We start from the raw sequence: 18875 nt of genomic DNA, 5'->3' as shown, positions 1-18875 counted from the left end.
TCGATTGCAGCGACTGGCAGAAGCGCCCAAAGACTGGAGCAAAGAAAAGGTCACCACTATCTTCAAGAAGGGCAAGAAGGAGGACCCAGGAACTGCAGGCAGATCAGCCTCACCTCCATCCCTGGGAAGGTGATGGAGCAGCTAATCCCAGAAACCGCTTCCAGGCACATGACTGACAATATCATCAGCAGGTGTCAGAATGGCTTCAACAAGGGGAAGCCACGTTTGGGCAACTTCATAGAATTCTACAATAAAAAGATGGGGCTGGTAGACAAGGGGAGAGCAGTTGATATTGTCTACCTGGACTTCAGTAAGGCCTTTTGGACACCGTCACCAATAAGATGCTCACAGACAAGGTGCTGATGTGTATGCGGGCTGGATGAGCAGACAGCAGGGTGGACTGAAAACTGACGGAACAGCCATGCACAGAGGGTGGTGATCAGCAGTGCAATGTCTAGTCGGGGGCCAGTGACAGGCGGCGCACCCCAGGGGTCAATACTGGGTCCAGTCCTGTTCAAAATCTTCATTCATGATCTGGATGACAGGGCAGAGCACGCCCTCAGCAGGTTTGCGGATGACATAAAAGTGGGAGGAGTGGCTGGTATGCCAGAGGGTTGTGCTGCCATCCCGAGGGACCTCAACAGGCTGGAGAAATGGGCTGACAGGAACTTCACGCGGTTCAGCAAGGGACATTGTAACATCCTGCATCTGAAAAGGAACAATCCCAGGCACCAGTACTTGCTGGGGGCCATCCACCTGGAAAGCAGCCTTGCAGAAAAGGACCTAGGGGTCCTGGTGGACCATGAGCCAGCCAAGTGTCCTTGCTTTGTCGCAAAAACGGAATATGGTATCCTGGGTTGCCTTAGACAAAGTATTGCCAGCAAGTCTAGGGAGGTGGATGTCCACTCAGCACTGGTGAGGGGAGTATTGTGTCCGGTTCTGGTGTCCTCAGACATGGACATACTGCAGAAAGTCCAACAAAGGACTACTAAGTTGAGGAAGGGACTGGGGCATCTCACATGAGGAAAAGTTGAGAGAGCTGGGACTGTTCAGCCAGGAGAAGGGAAAGCTTGTGGGGAATCTCATCAATGTCTGTAGTACCTGAAGGGAGGTGTGAGAGTCGGTCTGGAAAACAGCATTGTCTCAACTGGGATGCATCCATGGGTGCTGAGGGAGCTGGCGGGAGTCATTGCTGAACCACTCTCCATCATCTTTGCTAAGTTGTGGGGAACAGGAGGACCTGGGTAACTACAGGCTAGTCAGCCTCGCCTCCATCCCTGGAAAAGTGACGGAACAACTTATCCTCGATGGTGTCTCTAGGCATATCAAAGGTAAGATGGTCATTAGGAGTGGTCAACATGGCTTCCGCAAGGGGAAGTCATGTTTGACCAACCTGAGAGCCTTTTATGAAGACATAACCAGGGGGATAGATGAGGGTGGTGCGGTGGATGTGGTTTATCTTGCTTTCAGTAAAGCATTTGACACCGTCTCCCACAGCATCCTCACAGCTGAACTGAGGAAGTGTGGTCTGGATGATCAGGTAGTGAGGTGGATTGTGAATTGGTTGAAGGAAAGAAGTCAGAGAGTTGTGGTCAATGGGACAGAGTCTCGTTGGAGGCCTGTATCTAGTGGAGTCCCTCAGGGGTCAGTACTGGGACCAGTACTATTCAATATATTCATCAGTGACCTGGACGAGGGAACAGAGCGCACTGTCAGCAAGTTTGCTGATGACAGGAAACTGGGAGGAGTGGCTGACACACCAGAAGGATGTGCTGCCATTCAGAGAGACCTGGACAGGCTGGAGAGCTGGGCACGGAGAAACGTAAAGAAATACAAGGGCAAGTGTTGTACCACTTGGGGTTGGGGACTGACCTGTTAGAGAGTAGCGTAGGGGAAAGGGACCTGGGGGTCCTGGTGGACAGTAGGGTGATCATGAGCCAGCAATGTGCCCTCGTGGCCAAGGCAGAAAATGGCATCCTAGGGTGTCTTAGAAGGGGTGTGGTCAGTAGCTCGAGAGAGGTTCTCCTCCCCCTCTACTCTGCCTTGGTGAGACTGCATCTGGAATAGTGTGTCCAGTTCTGGGCCTCTCGGTTCAAGGGCGGGGAACTGCTTGAAAGAGTCCAGCGCAAAGCCACAAAGATGATTCAGGGGGTGGAACATCTCCCTTATGATGAAAGGCTGAGGGAACTGGGTCTCTTTAGCTCGGAGAAGAGGAGCCTGAGGGGTGACCTCATCAATGTTTATAAATATGTCAAGGGCGGTGTCAGGAGGATGGAGCCAGGCTCTTCTCGGTGATGTCCGGTGACAGGACAAGGGGCAATGGCTGCAAGCTGGAGCATAGGAGGTTCCACCTTAAAAAAAGGACAAACTTTTTCACTGTGAGGGTGACAGAGCCCTGGAACAGGCTGCCCAGAGAGGTTGTGGAGTCTCCTCTGGAGACATGCAAAACCCACCTGGACGCGTTCCTGTGTGATCTATTCTAGGCAGTCCTGCTCTGGGAGGGGGGTTGGACTAGATGATCTTTCGAGGTCCCTTCCAACCCCTAACCTTCTGTGATTCTGTGAACCTTGTCATCAGGGATATGGACAATAAGGTACCCCAAAAGTTAGGCTAACATCTTGGCATGAGTCTGCAGCGGCCTGCCTGAGACACAGTTGCTGATCCCGAGAACGGAATGCGGTACGAACACCCCAGGAGGGAGAGCTGCATGGCACGAAGAGTGCCGTGCCGTTCTCTGGTAGCAGAGAGGAGCCTGAGCTGACCAGGTGGACCACATAACTGCTGTCAAGAAAGACTGATCAGCATTGATGGAGCCAAGAAGAAGCCGAGATACAGAGGAGGAGCAAGGTGTGTTACCTGGCATAAAAGATGGCTCCTCAGCAACCGAACTTTGGAAGCTTTCCCCACCAAGGATCATGATGATCATTAGGACCGGCGGGATGCTGCCTGGATCCGGGACCATAGACGCCTTGGACCCGTGGCGGTAGCTATCAATCTCTTTGCTCTTTTTACTTTCCTTTCACACTCTTTACCTAATGCACGCCAGTTTACGGGCGACCAATAAGTTTCACTGTTTGATTGAAGCAAACCCCTTTGGCGTGGTCGCCTTAATTTTGCACTTTGAGATCATAGCAAACGAACCATCACGAGTCCACTGAGTGGACCGTGACAGGAAGGACCAAAGCTTTTTCCAGTGGTGCACAGCAATAGGACAAGAGACAACGGGCATAAACTGCACCACAGGATGTTCCCTCTGAACATCAGGAAACACATTTTTACCGTGAGGGTGACACAGCACTGGCACAGGGTGCCCAGGAAGGTTGTGGAGTCTCCATGCTTGGAGACATTCAAAAGCCAGCTGGACATAGTCCTGGACAACTGGCTCTACTTGGCCCCGCTTGAGGAGAGGACTTGGACCAGAGCACTTCAGCTGTTCTGGGATCCTGTGCAGGGGCGGGGAGCAGCAGCCACCAGCACAGCGAGATGGGGCCCTTGATTTCTGCCACACTGCAGGAAGTTCAGGCCGCCTTTTCGTTGGAGGAAAGCGCATCGTGCTAGAGCTCCAGCGCGGCAGGCGGGGCAATTAGTGGGCATCTGCCATGAGCTCCCGTGGGCTCTGCCTGCCCCAGCTGGGCTCTGACCCCACCCCGCCTCGTCCTGGCACCCTGGCCATGCGCTGAGGGACACCAGGAGCGGGCGAGGCCCAGCTGCTCCAGCCGCTGCTGCAGCTTTCGGCCAGGCGGGCACAGCCCGCGCCCCTCACCCGGGGGACCCAGTTGCGTGGGTGCAGCCCCCTCGCCCCGGGGCCCCCGGCAGCCCTCTCAAGCCCCGCGCCGCGCCCCAGGCCGCCCTCGCTCCTGCCCGCCAGGGCCCGGCAGGGACCCACCCGACCCCGCACAGCGGCGTCACACCAACGACCCCATGTGACGCCAAAGAGCCTGCTCGCCCCAAGCGTTGCGCAGGCACGGGGCTGCCCGCCGTCTGCTGGCGAGCCCAGCAGACACTCCGTGCTGCTGCCGCCGCCGGGGGAGCGGCAGCACCTCCCGGGCTGGCAGCGTCGGTGCCTCCCTGCCCTCGCCTCAGGGGCTCCAGGCCGCGGCCACTGCTCGGGCCGAGCTCGTCTCCCTTGGGCCTCTCCTCGCCCTTGCCCTCACCCTGGCCCTCGCCCTCATCCTTGGCCTTGTCCGGTGCCCAGAAGAGCCTGCCGGGTGCCTCCTGCTGCGGGTTGCTCCCAGCGCGGCCGTGCCCGCGCCACACCGTGCACTGCACCACGCGCCGCAGCATGCAGAGGGTCATGGGGCTCTTCGGCAAGAAGCAGCAGCAGTCGCCCTCCGGCACCACTTCTGGCCAGCCCTGCGCTGCTGCCGCCACTGCCGCCAGCGCCTACGAGCTCCAGGAGGAGGACCTGGGCAGGCTGCGCCATACGGCTGCCCGCAGCGACCTGGCCTGGCTCAGCTGCTGGCACTGCTGGCTGAAGAGAGTCGGCATTGACCGGCAAGACCAGGGGAAGAGGTGAGGGGCTGTAGGCCGCTGATGGACACCTTGGTTGCTTCTGGCAGCTGTTGCTGCGGGAGGTTCAGGCATCGCCAGTTCTCTTCTGCCCTATGGGTGACCAGTGCAGGACTGCAGCAGCAGCAGCAGGAGGCAGGAGGAGCAGACCCTGGGCAGGGTCCCAGGGCTGGGAGGCAACACAGCTTTGGTTCTTTTGTCGTCTCTGTTGAGCTCGTACGTTTAATTTTTAGGACACCTCTGCATCTCACTGGTGCCAACAGGCATGCGGATGTCGTCAGCTTTCTAGTACAAGGGGATGGCCAGCTGAACCTTGATGACAATTTTGAGAGATCGCCACCGATGAAGGTATGTGGAATACGTTACGCTCTTCTAAGTGGGGCTTACCGACTGTGCATTAAATGAGAGGTGCCTGCTGGTAGCCGGCAACATTTCTTATCTTTGAATTCACTCTGAAGGCTGATCTAGTTATGGAAGCTAAGTAAAAGCCCACCTCATATTCACATGTTCTTATCGAATTCTTTGTGCTCATGTAACAACATTTCTTTAGGACTGGGTCACACAGCTGCAGCAGAAGCTTGTCAATGCTCTTAAAAAGCAATTGAGGTCACAAGCTTCACTGGACGTTGCTGTGTGCTACCAGAGTGACCTGGAGAAGGACACACTGCGCTTGCAAAAGGAATTGGACAGCGTTGAAGCTGAGGTATGGAAAGCCTGTCACTTTCTGTCATAATCCTGTGGGTGGCACTTTCTTCCTGAACGTCATGAAAAAGGACAACATAGTGTTCTGGGAGCCAGGAGGAGAGAGATCTAAGGAAGTTAACAACGATCCTCTGTCATCATTCTTGAAGCCAGTCAAACCTTCGGCTTGTTTGTAGGTGGGGTGTTTGCAGTGTATGCCCAAAGCAGCATCTCACCCTCTATTTTCCCCCTTTGGCCCTGCTGTTGTTTGGCATCCTTAAGCAGCCATCTTGCAAGTGCACTGTAAGCTCTTTTCTGAGGCAGGGACCGCCTTTTGTAGTGTTCTTACAAAAACTGAAGTCAGGGGCCTCGGCGTTCTGAAATAGCAATCAACTTAAATCCCCTTATGAGGGAGCTGTGAAGCCACTTTAGGACAAAGATGAACTTTTTAATTCCTGTTTTTCATGGAGGAACAAACAAGTGGGTAGCAAGAGTTTCACGAGTCACCAGAAGGCTAGGAGGGGCAGTGTCACTGCTTAGAACTGTCCTGTAGGAAATCAGCAGAGGGATGGGAGAGGCCAGTATAAAAGGTGATGAAGTAACACAGGTGGGGTTCGTTTGCTAGTAGAAGTGGGGTTGGAGTATCTTTGAAATGATTAGTTCTTTGAGTAGAGGGTATGTGCAGATATTTGCGGTGCTTGAATGCTTCAGCAGCAGTTGACTCCTCTATAGAAAAGCTCACCTGACTGATGTGGATTCTTACTGTGATTTTACAGCTGCAGGAGTTGGAAGAGCAGCGTCTTCAGTCTGAGCATTATGTTCGGGACTTGGAGACTGCCTTGGCTAATAAGGAAAGAGAAGAAAGAGCTTCTTCCCAGAAACTGCAGGACCCCCTGTTGGCATCTTCTGGGACTAATACTCCTATTAAACAACTGAATGAACACGTGCAACGGTAAGAGAGTAACACAGTGAAGCAAAGTCTCTGTGTTGCTTTCTGGGATTGTGTGGAAACAACAGCATCACAGGAAGTTGATACAAGATTTTGAAAGATGCTTTTGGTTTAGATTATGTTATTTCACGCTGTTCTTTCAGAATTGGTGCTCTGGTGGTAATACGAGCTGTATTTCTTTTTAAGCCTTGAAAATGAAAACGCCAGACTGGAAGCTACAGTCCAGCAACAAAGCAGTAGGATCGAAGCCCTTCAGAGAGACCTGCAAGCCTCTGCCTCAGTAAGCTGCTCATAAACTTGCCTTTTTGTGAGCTCCTGAGCCTAGTTGCCTGTATCTGTAGGGAAATATTAAGACGAGGTTTTCCTGGAGAGCCTAGGGGAGCTCAGTTCCTACGTTCTGCTGAATAGAGGCTGCTCGGAAAGCAGCCTGGTCCATTCCCCAGCTTTCTGGTGTTGAGAGTTTTCCCATGCTACTTTAGCAAGTCCTACTTAATGCTCTAAAAGGTAAGGATTTGTCACTCGTTCGTTTTCTTCATGGGAGCTTGTCTGGGGCTTGAATTTGTGATGAAAAGAGTGTTAGCAACACAGGGTTGATTGATTTAGTTACTGCTGAGCAGTACTTGCACAGTGTCAAGGCCTTCTCTGTTTCTCATGCTGCCCTGCCAGCGAGCAGACAGGGGGTCCACAGGAAGCTGGGGTGTTAAGAAGCCGTGGGGTTAGGGCAGTTTCTGTAGTGGGCACTAGAGGAGTGATTATATTATGCACTACGTATCATTATGAACGCTGGAGGACCTTTGGAAGAAAGTTGCAGGGTGATTTTGTCTGTGCGTGTGCATGTCATCTTAGCCCCCAAAGCTGTAACCTCACCTTGGCACTGTAGAGTGTTTTTTCTTTCCAGCAGCTTCAATTGCTCTTCTTGGTTGTGTTTCCCGAGGTGTGTTTTACACTCCGCCTTAACCTTAACCCTAGATCTTGCATGGGGAGAGGAGAGCTTAGGCCTGTTTCCATTTCAGTTACTGCTGTCACTTGCAGCGTTGTCTTTCCGGTCACCTCAATTTTTTCTTTTGCCGCTGTTGCTTTCACAGATGCAAAAGCAGAAAGTGCTGGCTCTGACACCAAAGGACTCGCACAGCATGTGGGAAGAGCAGTTGAAGTCAAGATCCCACCTGGAAAAGCGTGTTGCTCAGAGTGACAGGGAAAAGGCTGAACTCTTGGAAGGGGTGAGCCCACAACATTCTCCAGACACCGAGCCAACACCCCGGAGAACCATGTCCACATTTTGTGGAGTTCTTGCATCCTCGGCTTTTTCTGTTACCCCCTGCCATTCAGGCGCTGAGTGCCTTGTCCTTTGGGGGTCATGCAGGAAGCGACAGGGATGTAGAGCAGCTTCTCTGTGGAGAACACTAGATGCATATACTGCACGTAGATATTGTTCCTATGTCATGTGTGTGTCATGTATCTTTTCTATTTTGAATGTGCGACAGTGCAGGACAGCTAGTGAGGAGGCTGGCGGTGCAGACACACGTAGACAATGTGCATCTGTGCGAAGAACTGAGAACAAGCTCCGAGCTGCAGAAAGACTGTGAGAGGTAGGGCTTTTTAGCATGGTGAAGAGGTATCTCTGAGGAGAAGTCAAGCTGTCTTGAGCTTTAACGTAACAATAGGTGTACATAACTGTGCGCAAATTCAAGCAATCACTCAGCGATTTATACCCTGTCTTGTGCAACTGATATCATGGTTAATGGAATGAATTTAGAATTCTTTAAAAAGTAAAAATTACAGTAAAAATATGAACTCGGCAAGTTCCTAATGTGGAATATCTAATTTTTATATCGGTGCTTTATTTTCTCAAATATTCTGTTAAATCCTAGATTTACTTTGAAGCGGGAAGAGGAAAAGAGAAAAACTAAGAGAAAAACAAGAGAAAAACTAAGAAGGAAAGAAGATGCGTATTGTAAAGAGATAGAGGAGAAACAGCAACTTGAGTTACGCTCAAGGGATTTAGCGATGGAGTGGTTAACACCGAGAAAGCTCCTGCAACAGGTATATTAAATAGTGAGTTAAAGGCTTGTATTCTTACTGGCTGATTCTTTTCAATGGCATCGTATTCCAGTATGCCTAAAGAAGGAGGTACTTTGTTCATGGAAGAAGCATTGGATAACTATTGCCAAATTTTGAGGGTAGTTGAGAACAGTTGGTTCACCAGTGGGCTGGGGTTTTTGGTGGTCAGGTGGGTTTTTTTCTTTGCCAGATCATGCCAAGGCTACTGCATTCCAGGGATGATGAAGTTGTACAGCTTAGAGAAAGGATCCGTGTTAAGAAGATACTTGACAACTGATAGAAGATGAAAGATGGCATGAGAAGGAAGATACCCTTTTTTAGCCCTGTTTCTTACCAGAGTTGTAACAGGGCTAAATTAACCTCCAAGGGAATGTTTTAAAGCATGCACATACGCTAAAACACAGTTATTTTCAAAGCTTTATACTTGAGATATTTTAAGTAGTTTCATTATTTGGTTGCTGTCTTAAAAAAAAAAAAAAAAAGGCGTTGTGTCTGTGGGATGTTCGTTTGCTCTGTAAGGGTATGTTACACTTGCGCTGTGTGTGTACATTGTACACGTGCACGGGTTCATACAGTAGCTTATGTATTACCTGAAATTTCACTCTCCTCTTTGAAGCCACGCTTCAGTGTGAGAAATGTTAAAACGCCGTTTGATGCTGAAGTGGTTTTGTAGATTCATTTCCCAACTGGCTATTTATTCCTGTCCCCTGTCATTCAGGAATCCGACACTGAGAGAGAAAAGGACCTGTTGCACAAAACCCAGTTACTACAAGATGAGATTGCTATGCTAAGGCTAGAACTTGATCAAGTAAGACTTAGGCACCAGGAGGAAGAAGGAGAATATTTAGAGGAAAATGAGGCCTTGAAAGAAAAAATTGAAGATCCCAAAAAGGAACTTAAACTGAAAGAGGAAGCCTTAACACAAACAGTTTTTCAGTACAACGGACAGCTGAACTTACTAATGACGGAATCTCCAGTGCTGGCTTCCAAACTTGAGGAGATGAAAGAAAGCAAAGACAGACTAGGGACAGAAATGGAATCATTTCGTTCCCGCCTGAACGTTGCTGTGCAAGAACTTGAACGTCACCAGTCATCGAAAACTGACGTTGAACGAACGTTTCAGAGAGAACGTGATGAACGGCTTCGCTTGCAAGACAAGCTCCATCACGACCTCTCTGATGTGCAAGAAACCAACAAGAGCTTGTCTCAGCAGCTGAGTAAAGCTGAAAGCAAAGCTAATAGTCTAGAAAACGAGCTTCACCAGTTGAAACAAACGCTCAGGGAAAAAACATTGCTCTTAGAAATGGCACAAAAGGAATTAAGTCAAGCCCAGGCTCAGGCAAAGCAACGAGATCACGCTCCACAACTTTGAAAGATCAAGTAAGCAAATTTGTACTAAAGCAGGAATCCATGCAGGAGCGATTGGCCCAGCTCCAGAGCGAAAACCTTTTGCTTCGTCAGCAACTGGAAGATGTGCAGAACCAGGGGATCATCAAAGAGAAAGCAGTGCGCGATGTGCAGGACCGGTTTAATGATATGTTCAACAAACTCAGAACTGATACTGAAAAGAAAGTTTGCGTAGTGGGAGAGAGAAACAAGGATTTAAATGCCAAGTGTACTGCTTTGAGAGAACAAGTCTTTAAATCTGAGATGGACAAAGTAGAAAGAGAGGTAGCGTATCCACTTTGAAAACCTTTAAATTGTTCTTTCTGTTCTGGAAATTATTTTCTGTTCGAAACGGACCAGGTATAGGTTATATGTGTGGAACCAAGGAATGCTGATTTGTTCTGGTTTGTTGTGTTTCTCTTGGCTTTGTGGAAGGTTTTGGCAAAAAGGGTGCTACTGCTCAGACCTGAGCAAAGAACAGAGAAAAGATATCCAAGTCTAAGCTTTGATCGAGAAAGGTGATTCTTCTGTAGAGCTTCTTTCATCTCTTTTCCTTAGTCCATTTTATGCCCTTTAGAATGGTTTTTGTATTTCATGGGTTTTACGTATGTATTGCACTGATGACACAAATAAGAGTGGTATAAAAGGAAGAACCATCCAATATGCAAGGGCTGAGAAATGAAGATGCAGGAAAGTGAAGTGACGGGGGATGGTTTTTAAGCTCCTACGGAGAAAAAAACCATCACTTCTCCATAAGTTGCTATCAAAACCGAAGGGTATTAGCAGTGTGCAGGTGTTAATTTATGTATGTGTTTTGGGGGTCTACGGGGCCTGCCTGTTCCTCGTGAAGATCATTTCAGACACTGACCTAAGCTTTCTCTTCTCTGTTTTATCATGTGTAGCCATATTTAAATGTGTTCTTTCTTTGTGGCTCTGTGAAAGACTAATTAGCAGGACTGAAGGCTAATGCGGAAATCAGTTAAACTCTCTTTCTGCAGATTCACACCACACATCAGTATGAACCATGCTCTTATGCAGAACACCGGCATAATTTTATGTTGCTCAAACATGCATGAACCAATGTTGCTCCCATTTCTGTAGGTAGATGGCTTCTGTCAAGAAAAAGGGAGGAAGAGAATAAAGGCGGGGGTAGTGAGGAATAGGTAGCAGTTGAAAAAGCTATAGGTAATGGGAGAATGCATTATTATGTAAGTTCCTAGGATTAGGTAGGGTCTTCTTCTAATGATCAAGTTCTCTACCAGTTCCAGGTAGAGCAATGATTTAAAAGTTGCCTTATGCGTTTTCTCTGCTCTTCCTTTACTTTCTGGCAAATAAGTATTTAGACACGGGTAGAAGGTTTGTCTCCCTTGATGACTAGATTTGAATTGTGATTTAAAATTACATTTCCTCCTTCATAGCAAATCCAGACTCTTTGAGTGAGGTAAATACCCGCATGTGTCAGATAAGCACCTTATTCTTCACTTGCCAATAGCTGCAGTCAAACTATGGCTCTTACATCGCAACAGATTGCTTTGGGTTTGGGTACAAAAAATACATGACTGCGGTGTGTGCTTGTGTATTGTTCTGAAAAGAATAATACTTGAGCCTTTTTGATTTATTAGGAAACAGAAGTCTTCATGAAGAGCTGTTGATAGTTTGGAGCTGCTCAGCTGAGAAAGTGGAAGTCATTGTCTGTGCAGATGCCTGCTGGTGGCAGGCAAAATTTCATACCTTTGAGTTCAATCCAATGACAAGGCTAATTGTATAACCAAGTAGGTTAAAGTAAAGGCATCGTTCTTGTTCTTGCAGCTTTTTTCATGTGCATTTAACGGTTTCATTAGGGCATGGTCAGACAGCTGCAGCAGGAGCTTGCCGATGCTCTTCAAAAGCAATCTGTGTCAGAAGCCTCGCTTGAAGTTACCACGCGCTACCGCAGTGACCTGGAGGAAGAAAAGCTGCGCTTGCAAAAGGAATTGGAAAAGGTTAAAACTAAGGTACATAATGTTTGTAACTGTAGAAAGAAATCTAAGCATGGCTGTTGAGAGTAGGAGTGAATGTTTTCGTAAAATCGTCGAAAAAAACCTCACCAGGATAGATTTAATGATGGGTGAGTGAATCTCACTGTTTTAGAAACTTGGTGTCCATGTCCTTGATGTGAGGACACTATGTCCTTACTTGGACAAAGGTTTATATTTCCGAAGGTGCTTTGCAAATTAAATGGATGTTTCTGTAGTTTATGTCATTTGGTTTGGCCAAGTAGGTTCTCTGATTTCTGAAGAACAGTAGAAATACTGGACTGCTGCATTTGGGCTTTTTTATGCTGCCTCCACGTCCCTCCCACGCCCCCAGGTAACACGTTGTCCACTCTGAGAGCTTTTGTAGCGTACTCTGCGCATGCATATACACATATATATATACACACACACCCCCACACCCCTTTCTTTTCCCCCTTCTTTGGCCCTGCTCTTGTTTGGCATCCTTAAGTGGCCATCTTGCAAGTGCACTGTAGGCTCTTTTCTGAGGCGGGGACTGCAGTGTCCTTACAGAAACTGAAGTCAGGGGCCTCGGAATTCTGAAATACCCAAGGATGAAGTTTTTTCATGCCTGTTTTCATGGAGGAGCAAACAAGTGGGTGGAAAGAGTGTCACAAGTCACCAGAAGGCTCGGAGGGGCAGTGTCGGTGCTTAGAACTGTCCTGTAGGAAATCAGCAGAGGGATGGGAGAGGCCAGTATAAAAGATGATGAAGTAACACAGTTGGGGTTCGTTTGCTAGTAGAAGTGGGGTTGGAATGTCCTTGAAATGATTAGTTCTTTGGGTAGAGGGTATGTGCAAATATTTGCGGTGCTTGAATGCTTCAGCAGCAGTTGACTCCTCTATAGAAAAGCTCACCTGACTGATGTGGATTCTTACTGTGATTTTACAGCTGCAGGTGTTGGAGAGCAGCGTCTTCAGTCTGAGCATTGTGTTCGGAACTTGGAGACTGCCTTGGCTAATAAGGAAAGAGAAGAAAGAGCTTCTTCCCAGAAACTGCAGGACCTCCTGTTGGTGTCTTCTGCGAATAATACTGCTATTAAACAGCTGGAAGAACATGTGCAACGGTAAGAGAGTAACACAGTGAAAAAAAGTCTCTGTGTCATTTTCTCGGATTGTGTGGAAACAACACGATAGCCTTGTTGCATCAAACCAGGTTGATTCATGATTTTGAAAGATCCTTTTGGTTTAGAATCGTAGAATCAGAAGGCTGGAATAGACCTTTGGGGGCATCAAGTCCAACCGTTGACCTAATACCACCATACTCACTAAATTTAGATCGTGTTATTTCACGCTGTCCTTTCAGAATTGATGGTCTGGTGGTAATAAGAGCTGTATTTCTTTTTAAGCCTTGAAAATGAAAACGCCAGACTGGAAGCTACAGTCCAGCAACAAAACAGTAGTATCAAAGACTTTCAGAGAGACCTGCAAGCCTCTACGTCAGTAAGCTGCTCATAAACTTCCCTTTTTGTGAGCTCCTGAGCCTACTTGCCTGTATCTGTGGGGAAATGTTAAGATGAGGTTTTCCTGGAGAGCCTGGGGGAGCACAGTTCCTACGTTCTGCTGAATAGAGGCTTCTCGGAAAGCAGCCTGGTCCATTCCCCAGCTTTCTGGTGTTGAGAGTTTTCCCATGGTACTTTAGCAAGTCCTACTTAATGCTCTAGAAGGTGAGGATTTGACTCTGATACGCTGGTGTAACTATTGTCTGCTTTAGACCGGTTGTGACATCAGGTGCTGCTTCAGACACTTGTTGCAATGTGTATCATTAAAGATATTCATCCGAGGTGTATGTAATATTTATTTTTGGTAATGAGGTGTAAACTTCAGTCTCCAATATCAGAGAGCGTCTTCTTCCTTCTTTTTATGCTTCTGTAGGTTCATAACCACCTGGAAGACTTGATAACTGGCTTAGAGACAAGACGGGCAGCTGCAGAGGACCACCACCAGCAGCAGGTATACAAATGGCTTCTGTGAATGACTGTCCTAGACTTTGAATTTTTCGTGTGCAGGTAATTGATGAAAAGCTCAGGTGGACTGTGTAGGCACAGTTCAGCTGACACATACCCTTCTGGTTTTAGGGCAAGGCCACCTTTAAGGAAAAAGGCTGTAAATTTCCTTCTTCCCTCGCTGCTGTGTTTTTTATCTGTGGTGTGGTGTGAAAGATACTCGTGTTCATCAGCGCGATTTTTCGGAAGAATTCTCTCGCCCATCCTGCTGCGGCAAGTGAGCAACTGGCTCTGTGGTGCTCCGCTGCCTCCTAGGGTTAAACTATGGCAGATGGTGGATAGGATGGATGTTGTGGGCAGCAGGGAGATCTGTGATTGAAAGCCGAGAGAGGAGACTGGACTTGGGAGATCCATGTTACCTTTGCAGTTTTGTCACAGTTTGCCCTTGACACCATGTTGGCTTCCATTGTAAGACCCAGAATTTCATCTACTCTGTAAGGGCGACAACTTTCTGTAGATCAGTAGACATCCTTTTTTTTTGTCTTCTTTTTTTTAACAGAATGCCATTAAAAGTGCCGAGTCATCTTCCATTCTTTATACTTGAACTGAAACAGCAATGAACTGAACTTGAACTGAAACTTGACGTTCCTTCTACTGTTACAGTAGTAGATGACTGTACCTAACAGTGACGTAGTTACCATCATGGGTAAAGATGAAAACATTATGTGCAAAGCAGTATCTGCAAGGGCACATCAAGGGTAAGCTGTTCTGTAGAGGAAGGGCGAGCCAAGCATCACAGCAAGGCTGGCAGGGTCCGTGACCTGGCGGGCCAGGGAGCAGTCCCACATGCCCTCACCAAGAAGAGCAGAACAGGTCTGGTGACAGTCAGCGGGGTCCGCCAAGAGTGCAGATCACCAGGCCCGTCCATGGGGCCGGGCAGGCCTGCAGTCCTACCACGACATCACGCCCATGGGGGAGGGCCGGGGCTGAGAGCATTGAGGCCCGCCACAGGCCTGGCTGTAGCTAGAGGCTGTGGCAGCATCTTCGACGTCTGACAGATGAGTTCCTTCTCTGGAAGAGAGGGAAGTAACGCCACCGTAACTCGAACAACTGTAGGAAGCTGGCTCTGCCCAAGAGCCCCCCTTGAGCCCTGTCTTAGGCACGAGTTCACCAGGAGGCAGTTCAGGTTTTGCTTTTCCAAACGGTGTCATTGCTTCCCAGGGCACGATGAGTTGAGGTGATGCAGAAAAAAAATCTGCAATTTATTGCTCACTAGTAGCTGTCACAGCCCGTCTTTCCCTTGTCATGGGGACCCAGCAGCAGACTTCCAGAAGTGCTTTTGAGGGGACTCTGGCTGTTTTAGCAGCATGTAACCTTTTATCTGCTTCTCCACTCGTTACTCGGATTTGTTGCTAAAGCAGCCACATTTCAGAGCTACGTTTGTTTTTAGAAGGTATTGCAGAATGAGTCGACTGCCTTTGCGGCGGCTCATTTTCAGTCCAAAAGTTGGTAGCGTTTTTGTGTTTCTGTTGGAACAGTTATTTCGAATCTCAGGGAAGTGCATTACATTTAGGCAGTTTCAAATAAGTGTAAAGTTTCTACTTTCTGTTAGAGACTCTTTTCAAGTCTTTACTACGCTAGTTCCTCCACTATTTTTTTTTCTTTTAATAAAAGACAGGACATCATGTTTTATGTTCAGTAAGTATAGAAAAACTATGTTTCTGGAGTGGGGAAGAGGAAGATGGAGCTGAGGTTGACCATTGGGATCTATTGGTTTTAATTCTGAGTCAGCAGACAACAAATACAGTCTCCATGGCCAACCCCTTTACGGATTTTCACAGAATTTACTAATATTAAATCCCTCTGAGTTCCTTTTTCTTTTTTTTTGCTGTCTACAGGTTGGTGAACTTTCCCAGCAACTGGAGACAGAGTGTAAAAAGCGCAAGCAGGTAGAAGCACAAAATCAGGATTTGCGAGAACAGTTGTCCACCATGCATGGGAAACAGGAAAAACTGGAGAAGAGCAAATGCCAGCTGAAAGACGAGGTGGCTAACCTCAAACATCATCTGGAGACTAACATGGTGGATCGCAGCTAGATAGAACAATATAAAAGAGAGATGGAAGAACGAGCTGGCCAAGAAATAAGACAAAAACTACAAGAAGTCAATCTATTTTTGCAGGTAGGTGGATTTCTCACTGGTGTTTGTAGTCTCCATTACACACTGGGTTATTTTTTTAGTATTTTATTTTTCATTGCTGATGATGGTGAGGAGGCACAGTTGCCTCGCTAAGTAAAGGCAGGTCCTTGAAATTAGGTACGTGCAGTTGACTGGCTGGAGGAGTTCTCTTTTACTTTGCGGTGACTGGAAGTGCATTATCTGCTTCAGGTGCAGGCAGCCTCCCAGGACAGGTTAGAACAAATCAGAGCCAGTCATCACGAATCGCTGGGAAACCAGCTGAAAGAGAGAATTAGAGACCTCAAATGTGAACTGGACAGGATAAAAAATACGCAACAAGACAGTGTTTTTAAAAGAGAATCGGCACAGGCAGAAGTGGAAAAGTACAAAGAACTGTACCTGGAGGAAGTAAAAACGAGGAGCTGCCTAGCAAATAAACTGGAAAGGTAAGTCCATGCTTTTTCTTTTTTGCAGCTGTAATAATATATTACTTTTTACTCATGCATTTTCCTCCTAAACTCCCTTTTCTACATCTGGTCAGCATGACGTATGTCAGCATAAAATGGCATAGTTGTGAGGAAAGTACCTCAAGACCCTTCTGCCTCATTTGTTTCTCTTTACTGCTCCAGCAGTAATACCACTGATCATGGCATTAACAGGGTGTTGTTTAAGTTGATGGTGTTTTAACAGACAGCCTTTTTGCCCATCTCTAATAATCTCCTCCTCTTATTCTGTCTGTGGCAGAAACGATAAATTTCACGTTCTGTTCTGCTGGAATAAGGATAGGTCCTTCAGAGAACAGTCTTTGATTCTGTGACATAAAAAAAACAAATCTCTTTTAGCTTCCATTTTAGCAGTGTGTCTGAGGTTTGAGCTTTCTGTGGGAAAGGGAGGGTGGCCCAGAGTTCTTACGCAGGTGACACAGCCTTCAGAAGAAGCTATGTAAACACATTGCATCCACAACAGCCCTAACGCTGAGAAGTCCTAAGTGTGGGTAACTCTTGCTGCTCCTTGCAGGTATTGTGACTTCTTAGAAACAGGCTCTCCAAAAAACCTCAGGTCAAGCGATGTTCTTCTTTTGGATGCTCATCATCCCTTCCACTTTCAGAAGTTGAATAATAGTCAAAGACCTGGAGATTCATGTTGTGACAGTGTTACTACTGAAGATAATTCTTTCTCTGCTTCTGAATGTTTCAGAGCTAATGAGAGACTAGCAGAAGTGCACGCTCAGCTCCTTCAGGAGCACCACAGAAGCAAATCCGTAATCGCAAGCAGCGTTGTCAGTGGAGGTGCGGCTGCAAGTCCAGTTCTGTATTCATCTGAACTGGGACATCTTGGCAACAATTTGGCGCTAAACAGAAGTCTCAATCTAGGAGGAAGCTTCCTAAGCTCTACCGGGAATGCATTGTCATCAAGAAACAGCGTTGAAGCCTACGTGGCTAAGGTAAGCATTTGGAAATACTGTTCACAACTACTGCTAAAGAGTATCCATAAGCAGGGTTATGCTTTTTAGCCTGAAGTTCAAATCCATGCATAGTTCCAAACCATACAGTCTAATATGCCAAAACAGTACACGACTGCATGTGGTAGGGGTGAAGACTTTTGGTCCTCAGAGTTGTACAAATTTCCAGGAGTGCTCAAAGACCAAAAAATGCTGACATCTAAATAATGAACTGTGTAACTACACTCTTTTACAAGAGAAAATGTGATCAAGCATCCTGTGGCATAGGAAGTTCCCAGCTAATCTCTTCATTAAAATTTAATGTATCGTATCTAGGACTTCTTTAAAATGCTTGACTTTATGATGAGTGCAAAATCCCATCAGACATTTTGGTTCGAGACACCTTTTCCTTCTTCACTGATCCTCCCTCTAGCAGCTTCTTTGCTGGAACTTGTTTTACTACATTAATACCAACAAAGGGATGCTTCAAAAAGGGGACGATATGAACAGGATCACGTAACTTCTCACTTTAGACTTCAGTGCAGGACATATACTATGCGTAGGAGGCATTTGTTTTTGTCGTTCCTGCTATGTGTTATTACATGAAAAGGTAAAGTTAACTAGTCCTCAGGAAGTCTTCACAGCTGTCTAATTTTGCAGCAATGCTGCAACCTCTGCAATACATCTGGTCAAAGTATGCACTGTAATTAGCCGTCAGTGTGGTGGCACATCCCTCACAGAATGGTGAACGTTATAACATCGTATCATGAGATTTGGAAACGATGGTGAGGATAGACAGAGACTTCTCTCTACTCTTAGAGCATTTGCCTTAACTACCTGGTGCAGAGCTCTCTGAAGGGAGAAGGAATTTTCTTTAGCTTCACGAGCCCATGGGAATAGCTGGAGGAGTGCACTGCTTGACTGAGCAAGCTCACAGATGACCCATCGCTTGGGGGCCTGGAAAGCACACGTCTGTCAACTTTCTCACACCGTGTAAGACTCGCTCCACTACGTGACCCTTCCCCTCCTCAGGATTGTCTCTACCTCATGCCCCAATGCCACAGAGGCCAGACACAAGCTGTGTAACCAGGTGCCCACCCTTGTCATCCAGCGTGGAGCAGCGGTTAGCATGGAGTGTCAGCCTTGTGCGCTGTCACCCAAGTCAAAAGCAAAAAGCCCACAGCGATCGTCCATCTTATTTCCGACGGAAATTTCTCATTCTTCTCCTGCTGAAGCCATTAGCAACCTGGGCAGCAGTGGCAGCTGGTAAGGCCAATACCTTACAATTAGAGTGAACAAAACCCGGTGCTTGCACCTTGCCAGGGCCTGGCTTGCTGCCTCGTAATGAGAGCCCTCCTTTGTGTTGACGTAGTGGTGGTCCCACTAAAAACTAGTGCCTTGATGAACTACTGCTACGTCATGATGCAGACGTCCCTTCAAATGGAACTCCCAACATCTCCTTTCGAGTCTTTCGTGGCAGGTGGCATGTTTTCCAAAGCAGTGTTCGCCTACAGAGTGTCCGCCTACAGAGCCTTTGTCTCGCATTGGCTGAGAGCCAGTCCAGGTCAAACAGGCTCAGACTTCAGAGTGAGGGAGGTGCTCTGTCAAAAGGAAGGAGAAGGTTGACAAAGCATCCATTTTTGATCGAGGTTCTCCACTGAAAAAAGGGGATAACAAATCTCTACCAAGGCAT

General features: G+C 47.4%; 2 protein-coding genes across 2 annotated transcripts in view; both read left to right on the top strand.

The window, feature by feature from the left end:
* Positions 1 to 4294: 4294 nt before the first annotated feature.
* LOC147415082 (ankyrin repeat domain-containing protein 26-like) overlaps positions 4295 to 18875 on the top strand; it is a 39074-nt gene continuing 24493 nt past the window's right edge. The window contains exons 1-8 of the mRNA XM_086468524.1: positions 4295 to 4512; positions 4743 to 4857; positions 5060 to 5212; positions 5967 to 6142; positions 6326 to 6419; positions 6945 to 6951; positions 12517 to 12685; positions 12968 to 13061. Coding sequence (XP_086324650.1) covers positions 4295 to 4512; positions 4743 to 4857; positions 5060 to 5212; positions 5967 to 6142; positions 6326 to 6419; positions 6945 to 6951; positions 12517 to 12685; positions 12968 to 13061 — 1026 coding nt within the window. The remainder of the gene's footprint in view (positions 4513 to 4742; positions 4858 to 5059; positions 5213 to 5966; positions 6143 to 6325; positions 6420 to 6944; positions 6952 to 12516; positions 12686 to 12967; positions 13062 to 18875) is intronic.
* LOC147415083 (ankyrin repeat domain-containing protein 26-like) lies at positions 7273 to 11628 on the top strand. Its single transcript, XM_086467607.1, is given in 4 exon segments — positions 7273 to 7359; positions 8919 to 9564; positions 9567 to 9871; positions 11428 to 11628. Coding segments are annotated over 4 exon segments (1239 nt in total).

Source organism: Leptosomus discolor, chromosome 7 (genome assembly GCF_034619465.1).
Source record: "Leptosomus discolor isolate bLepDis1 chromosome 7, bLepDis1.hap2, whole genome shotgun sequence".
Taxonomy (NCBI): Eukaryota; Metazoa; Chordata; class Aves; order Leptosomiformes; family Leptosomidae; genus Leptosomus; species Leptosomus discolor.
Note: the sequence above shows the minus strand (reverse complement) of the source record. Positions and strands in the feature narration are given on the sequence as shown.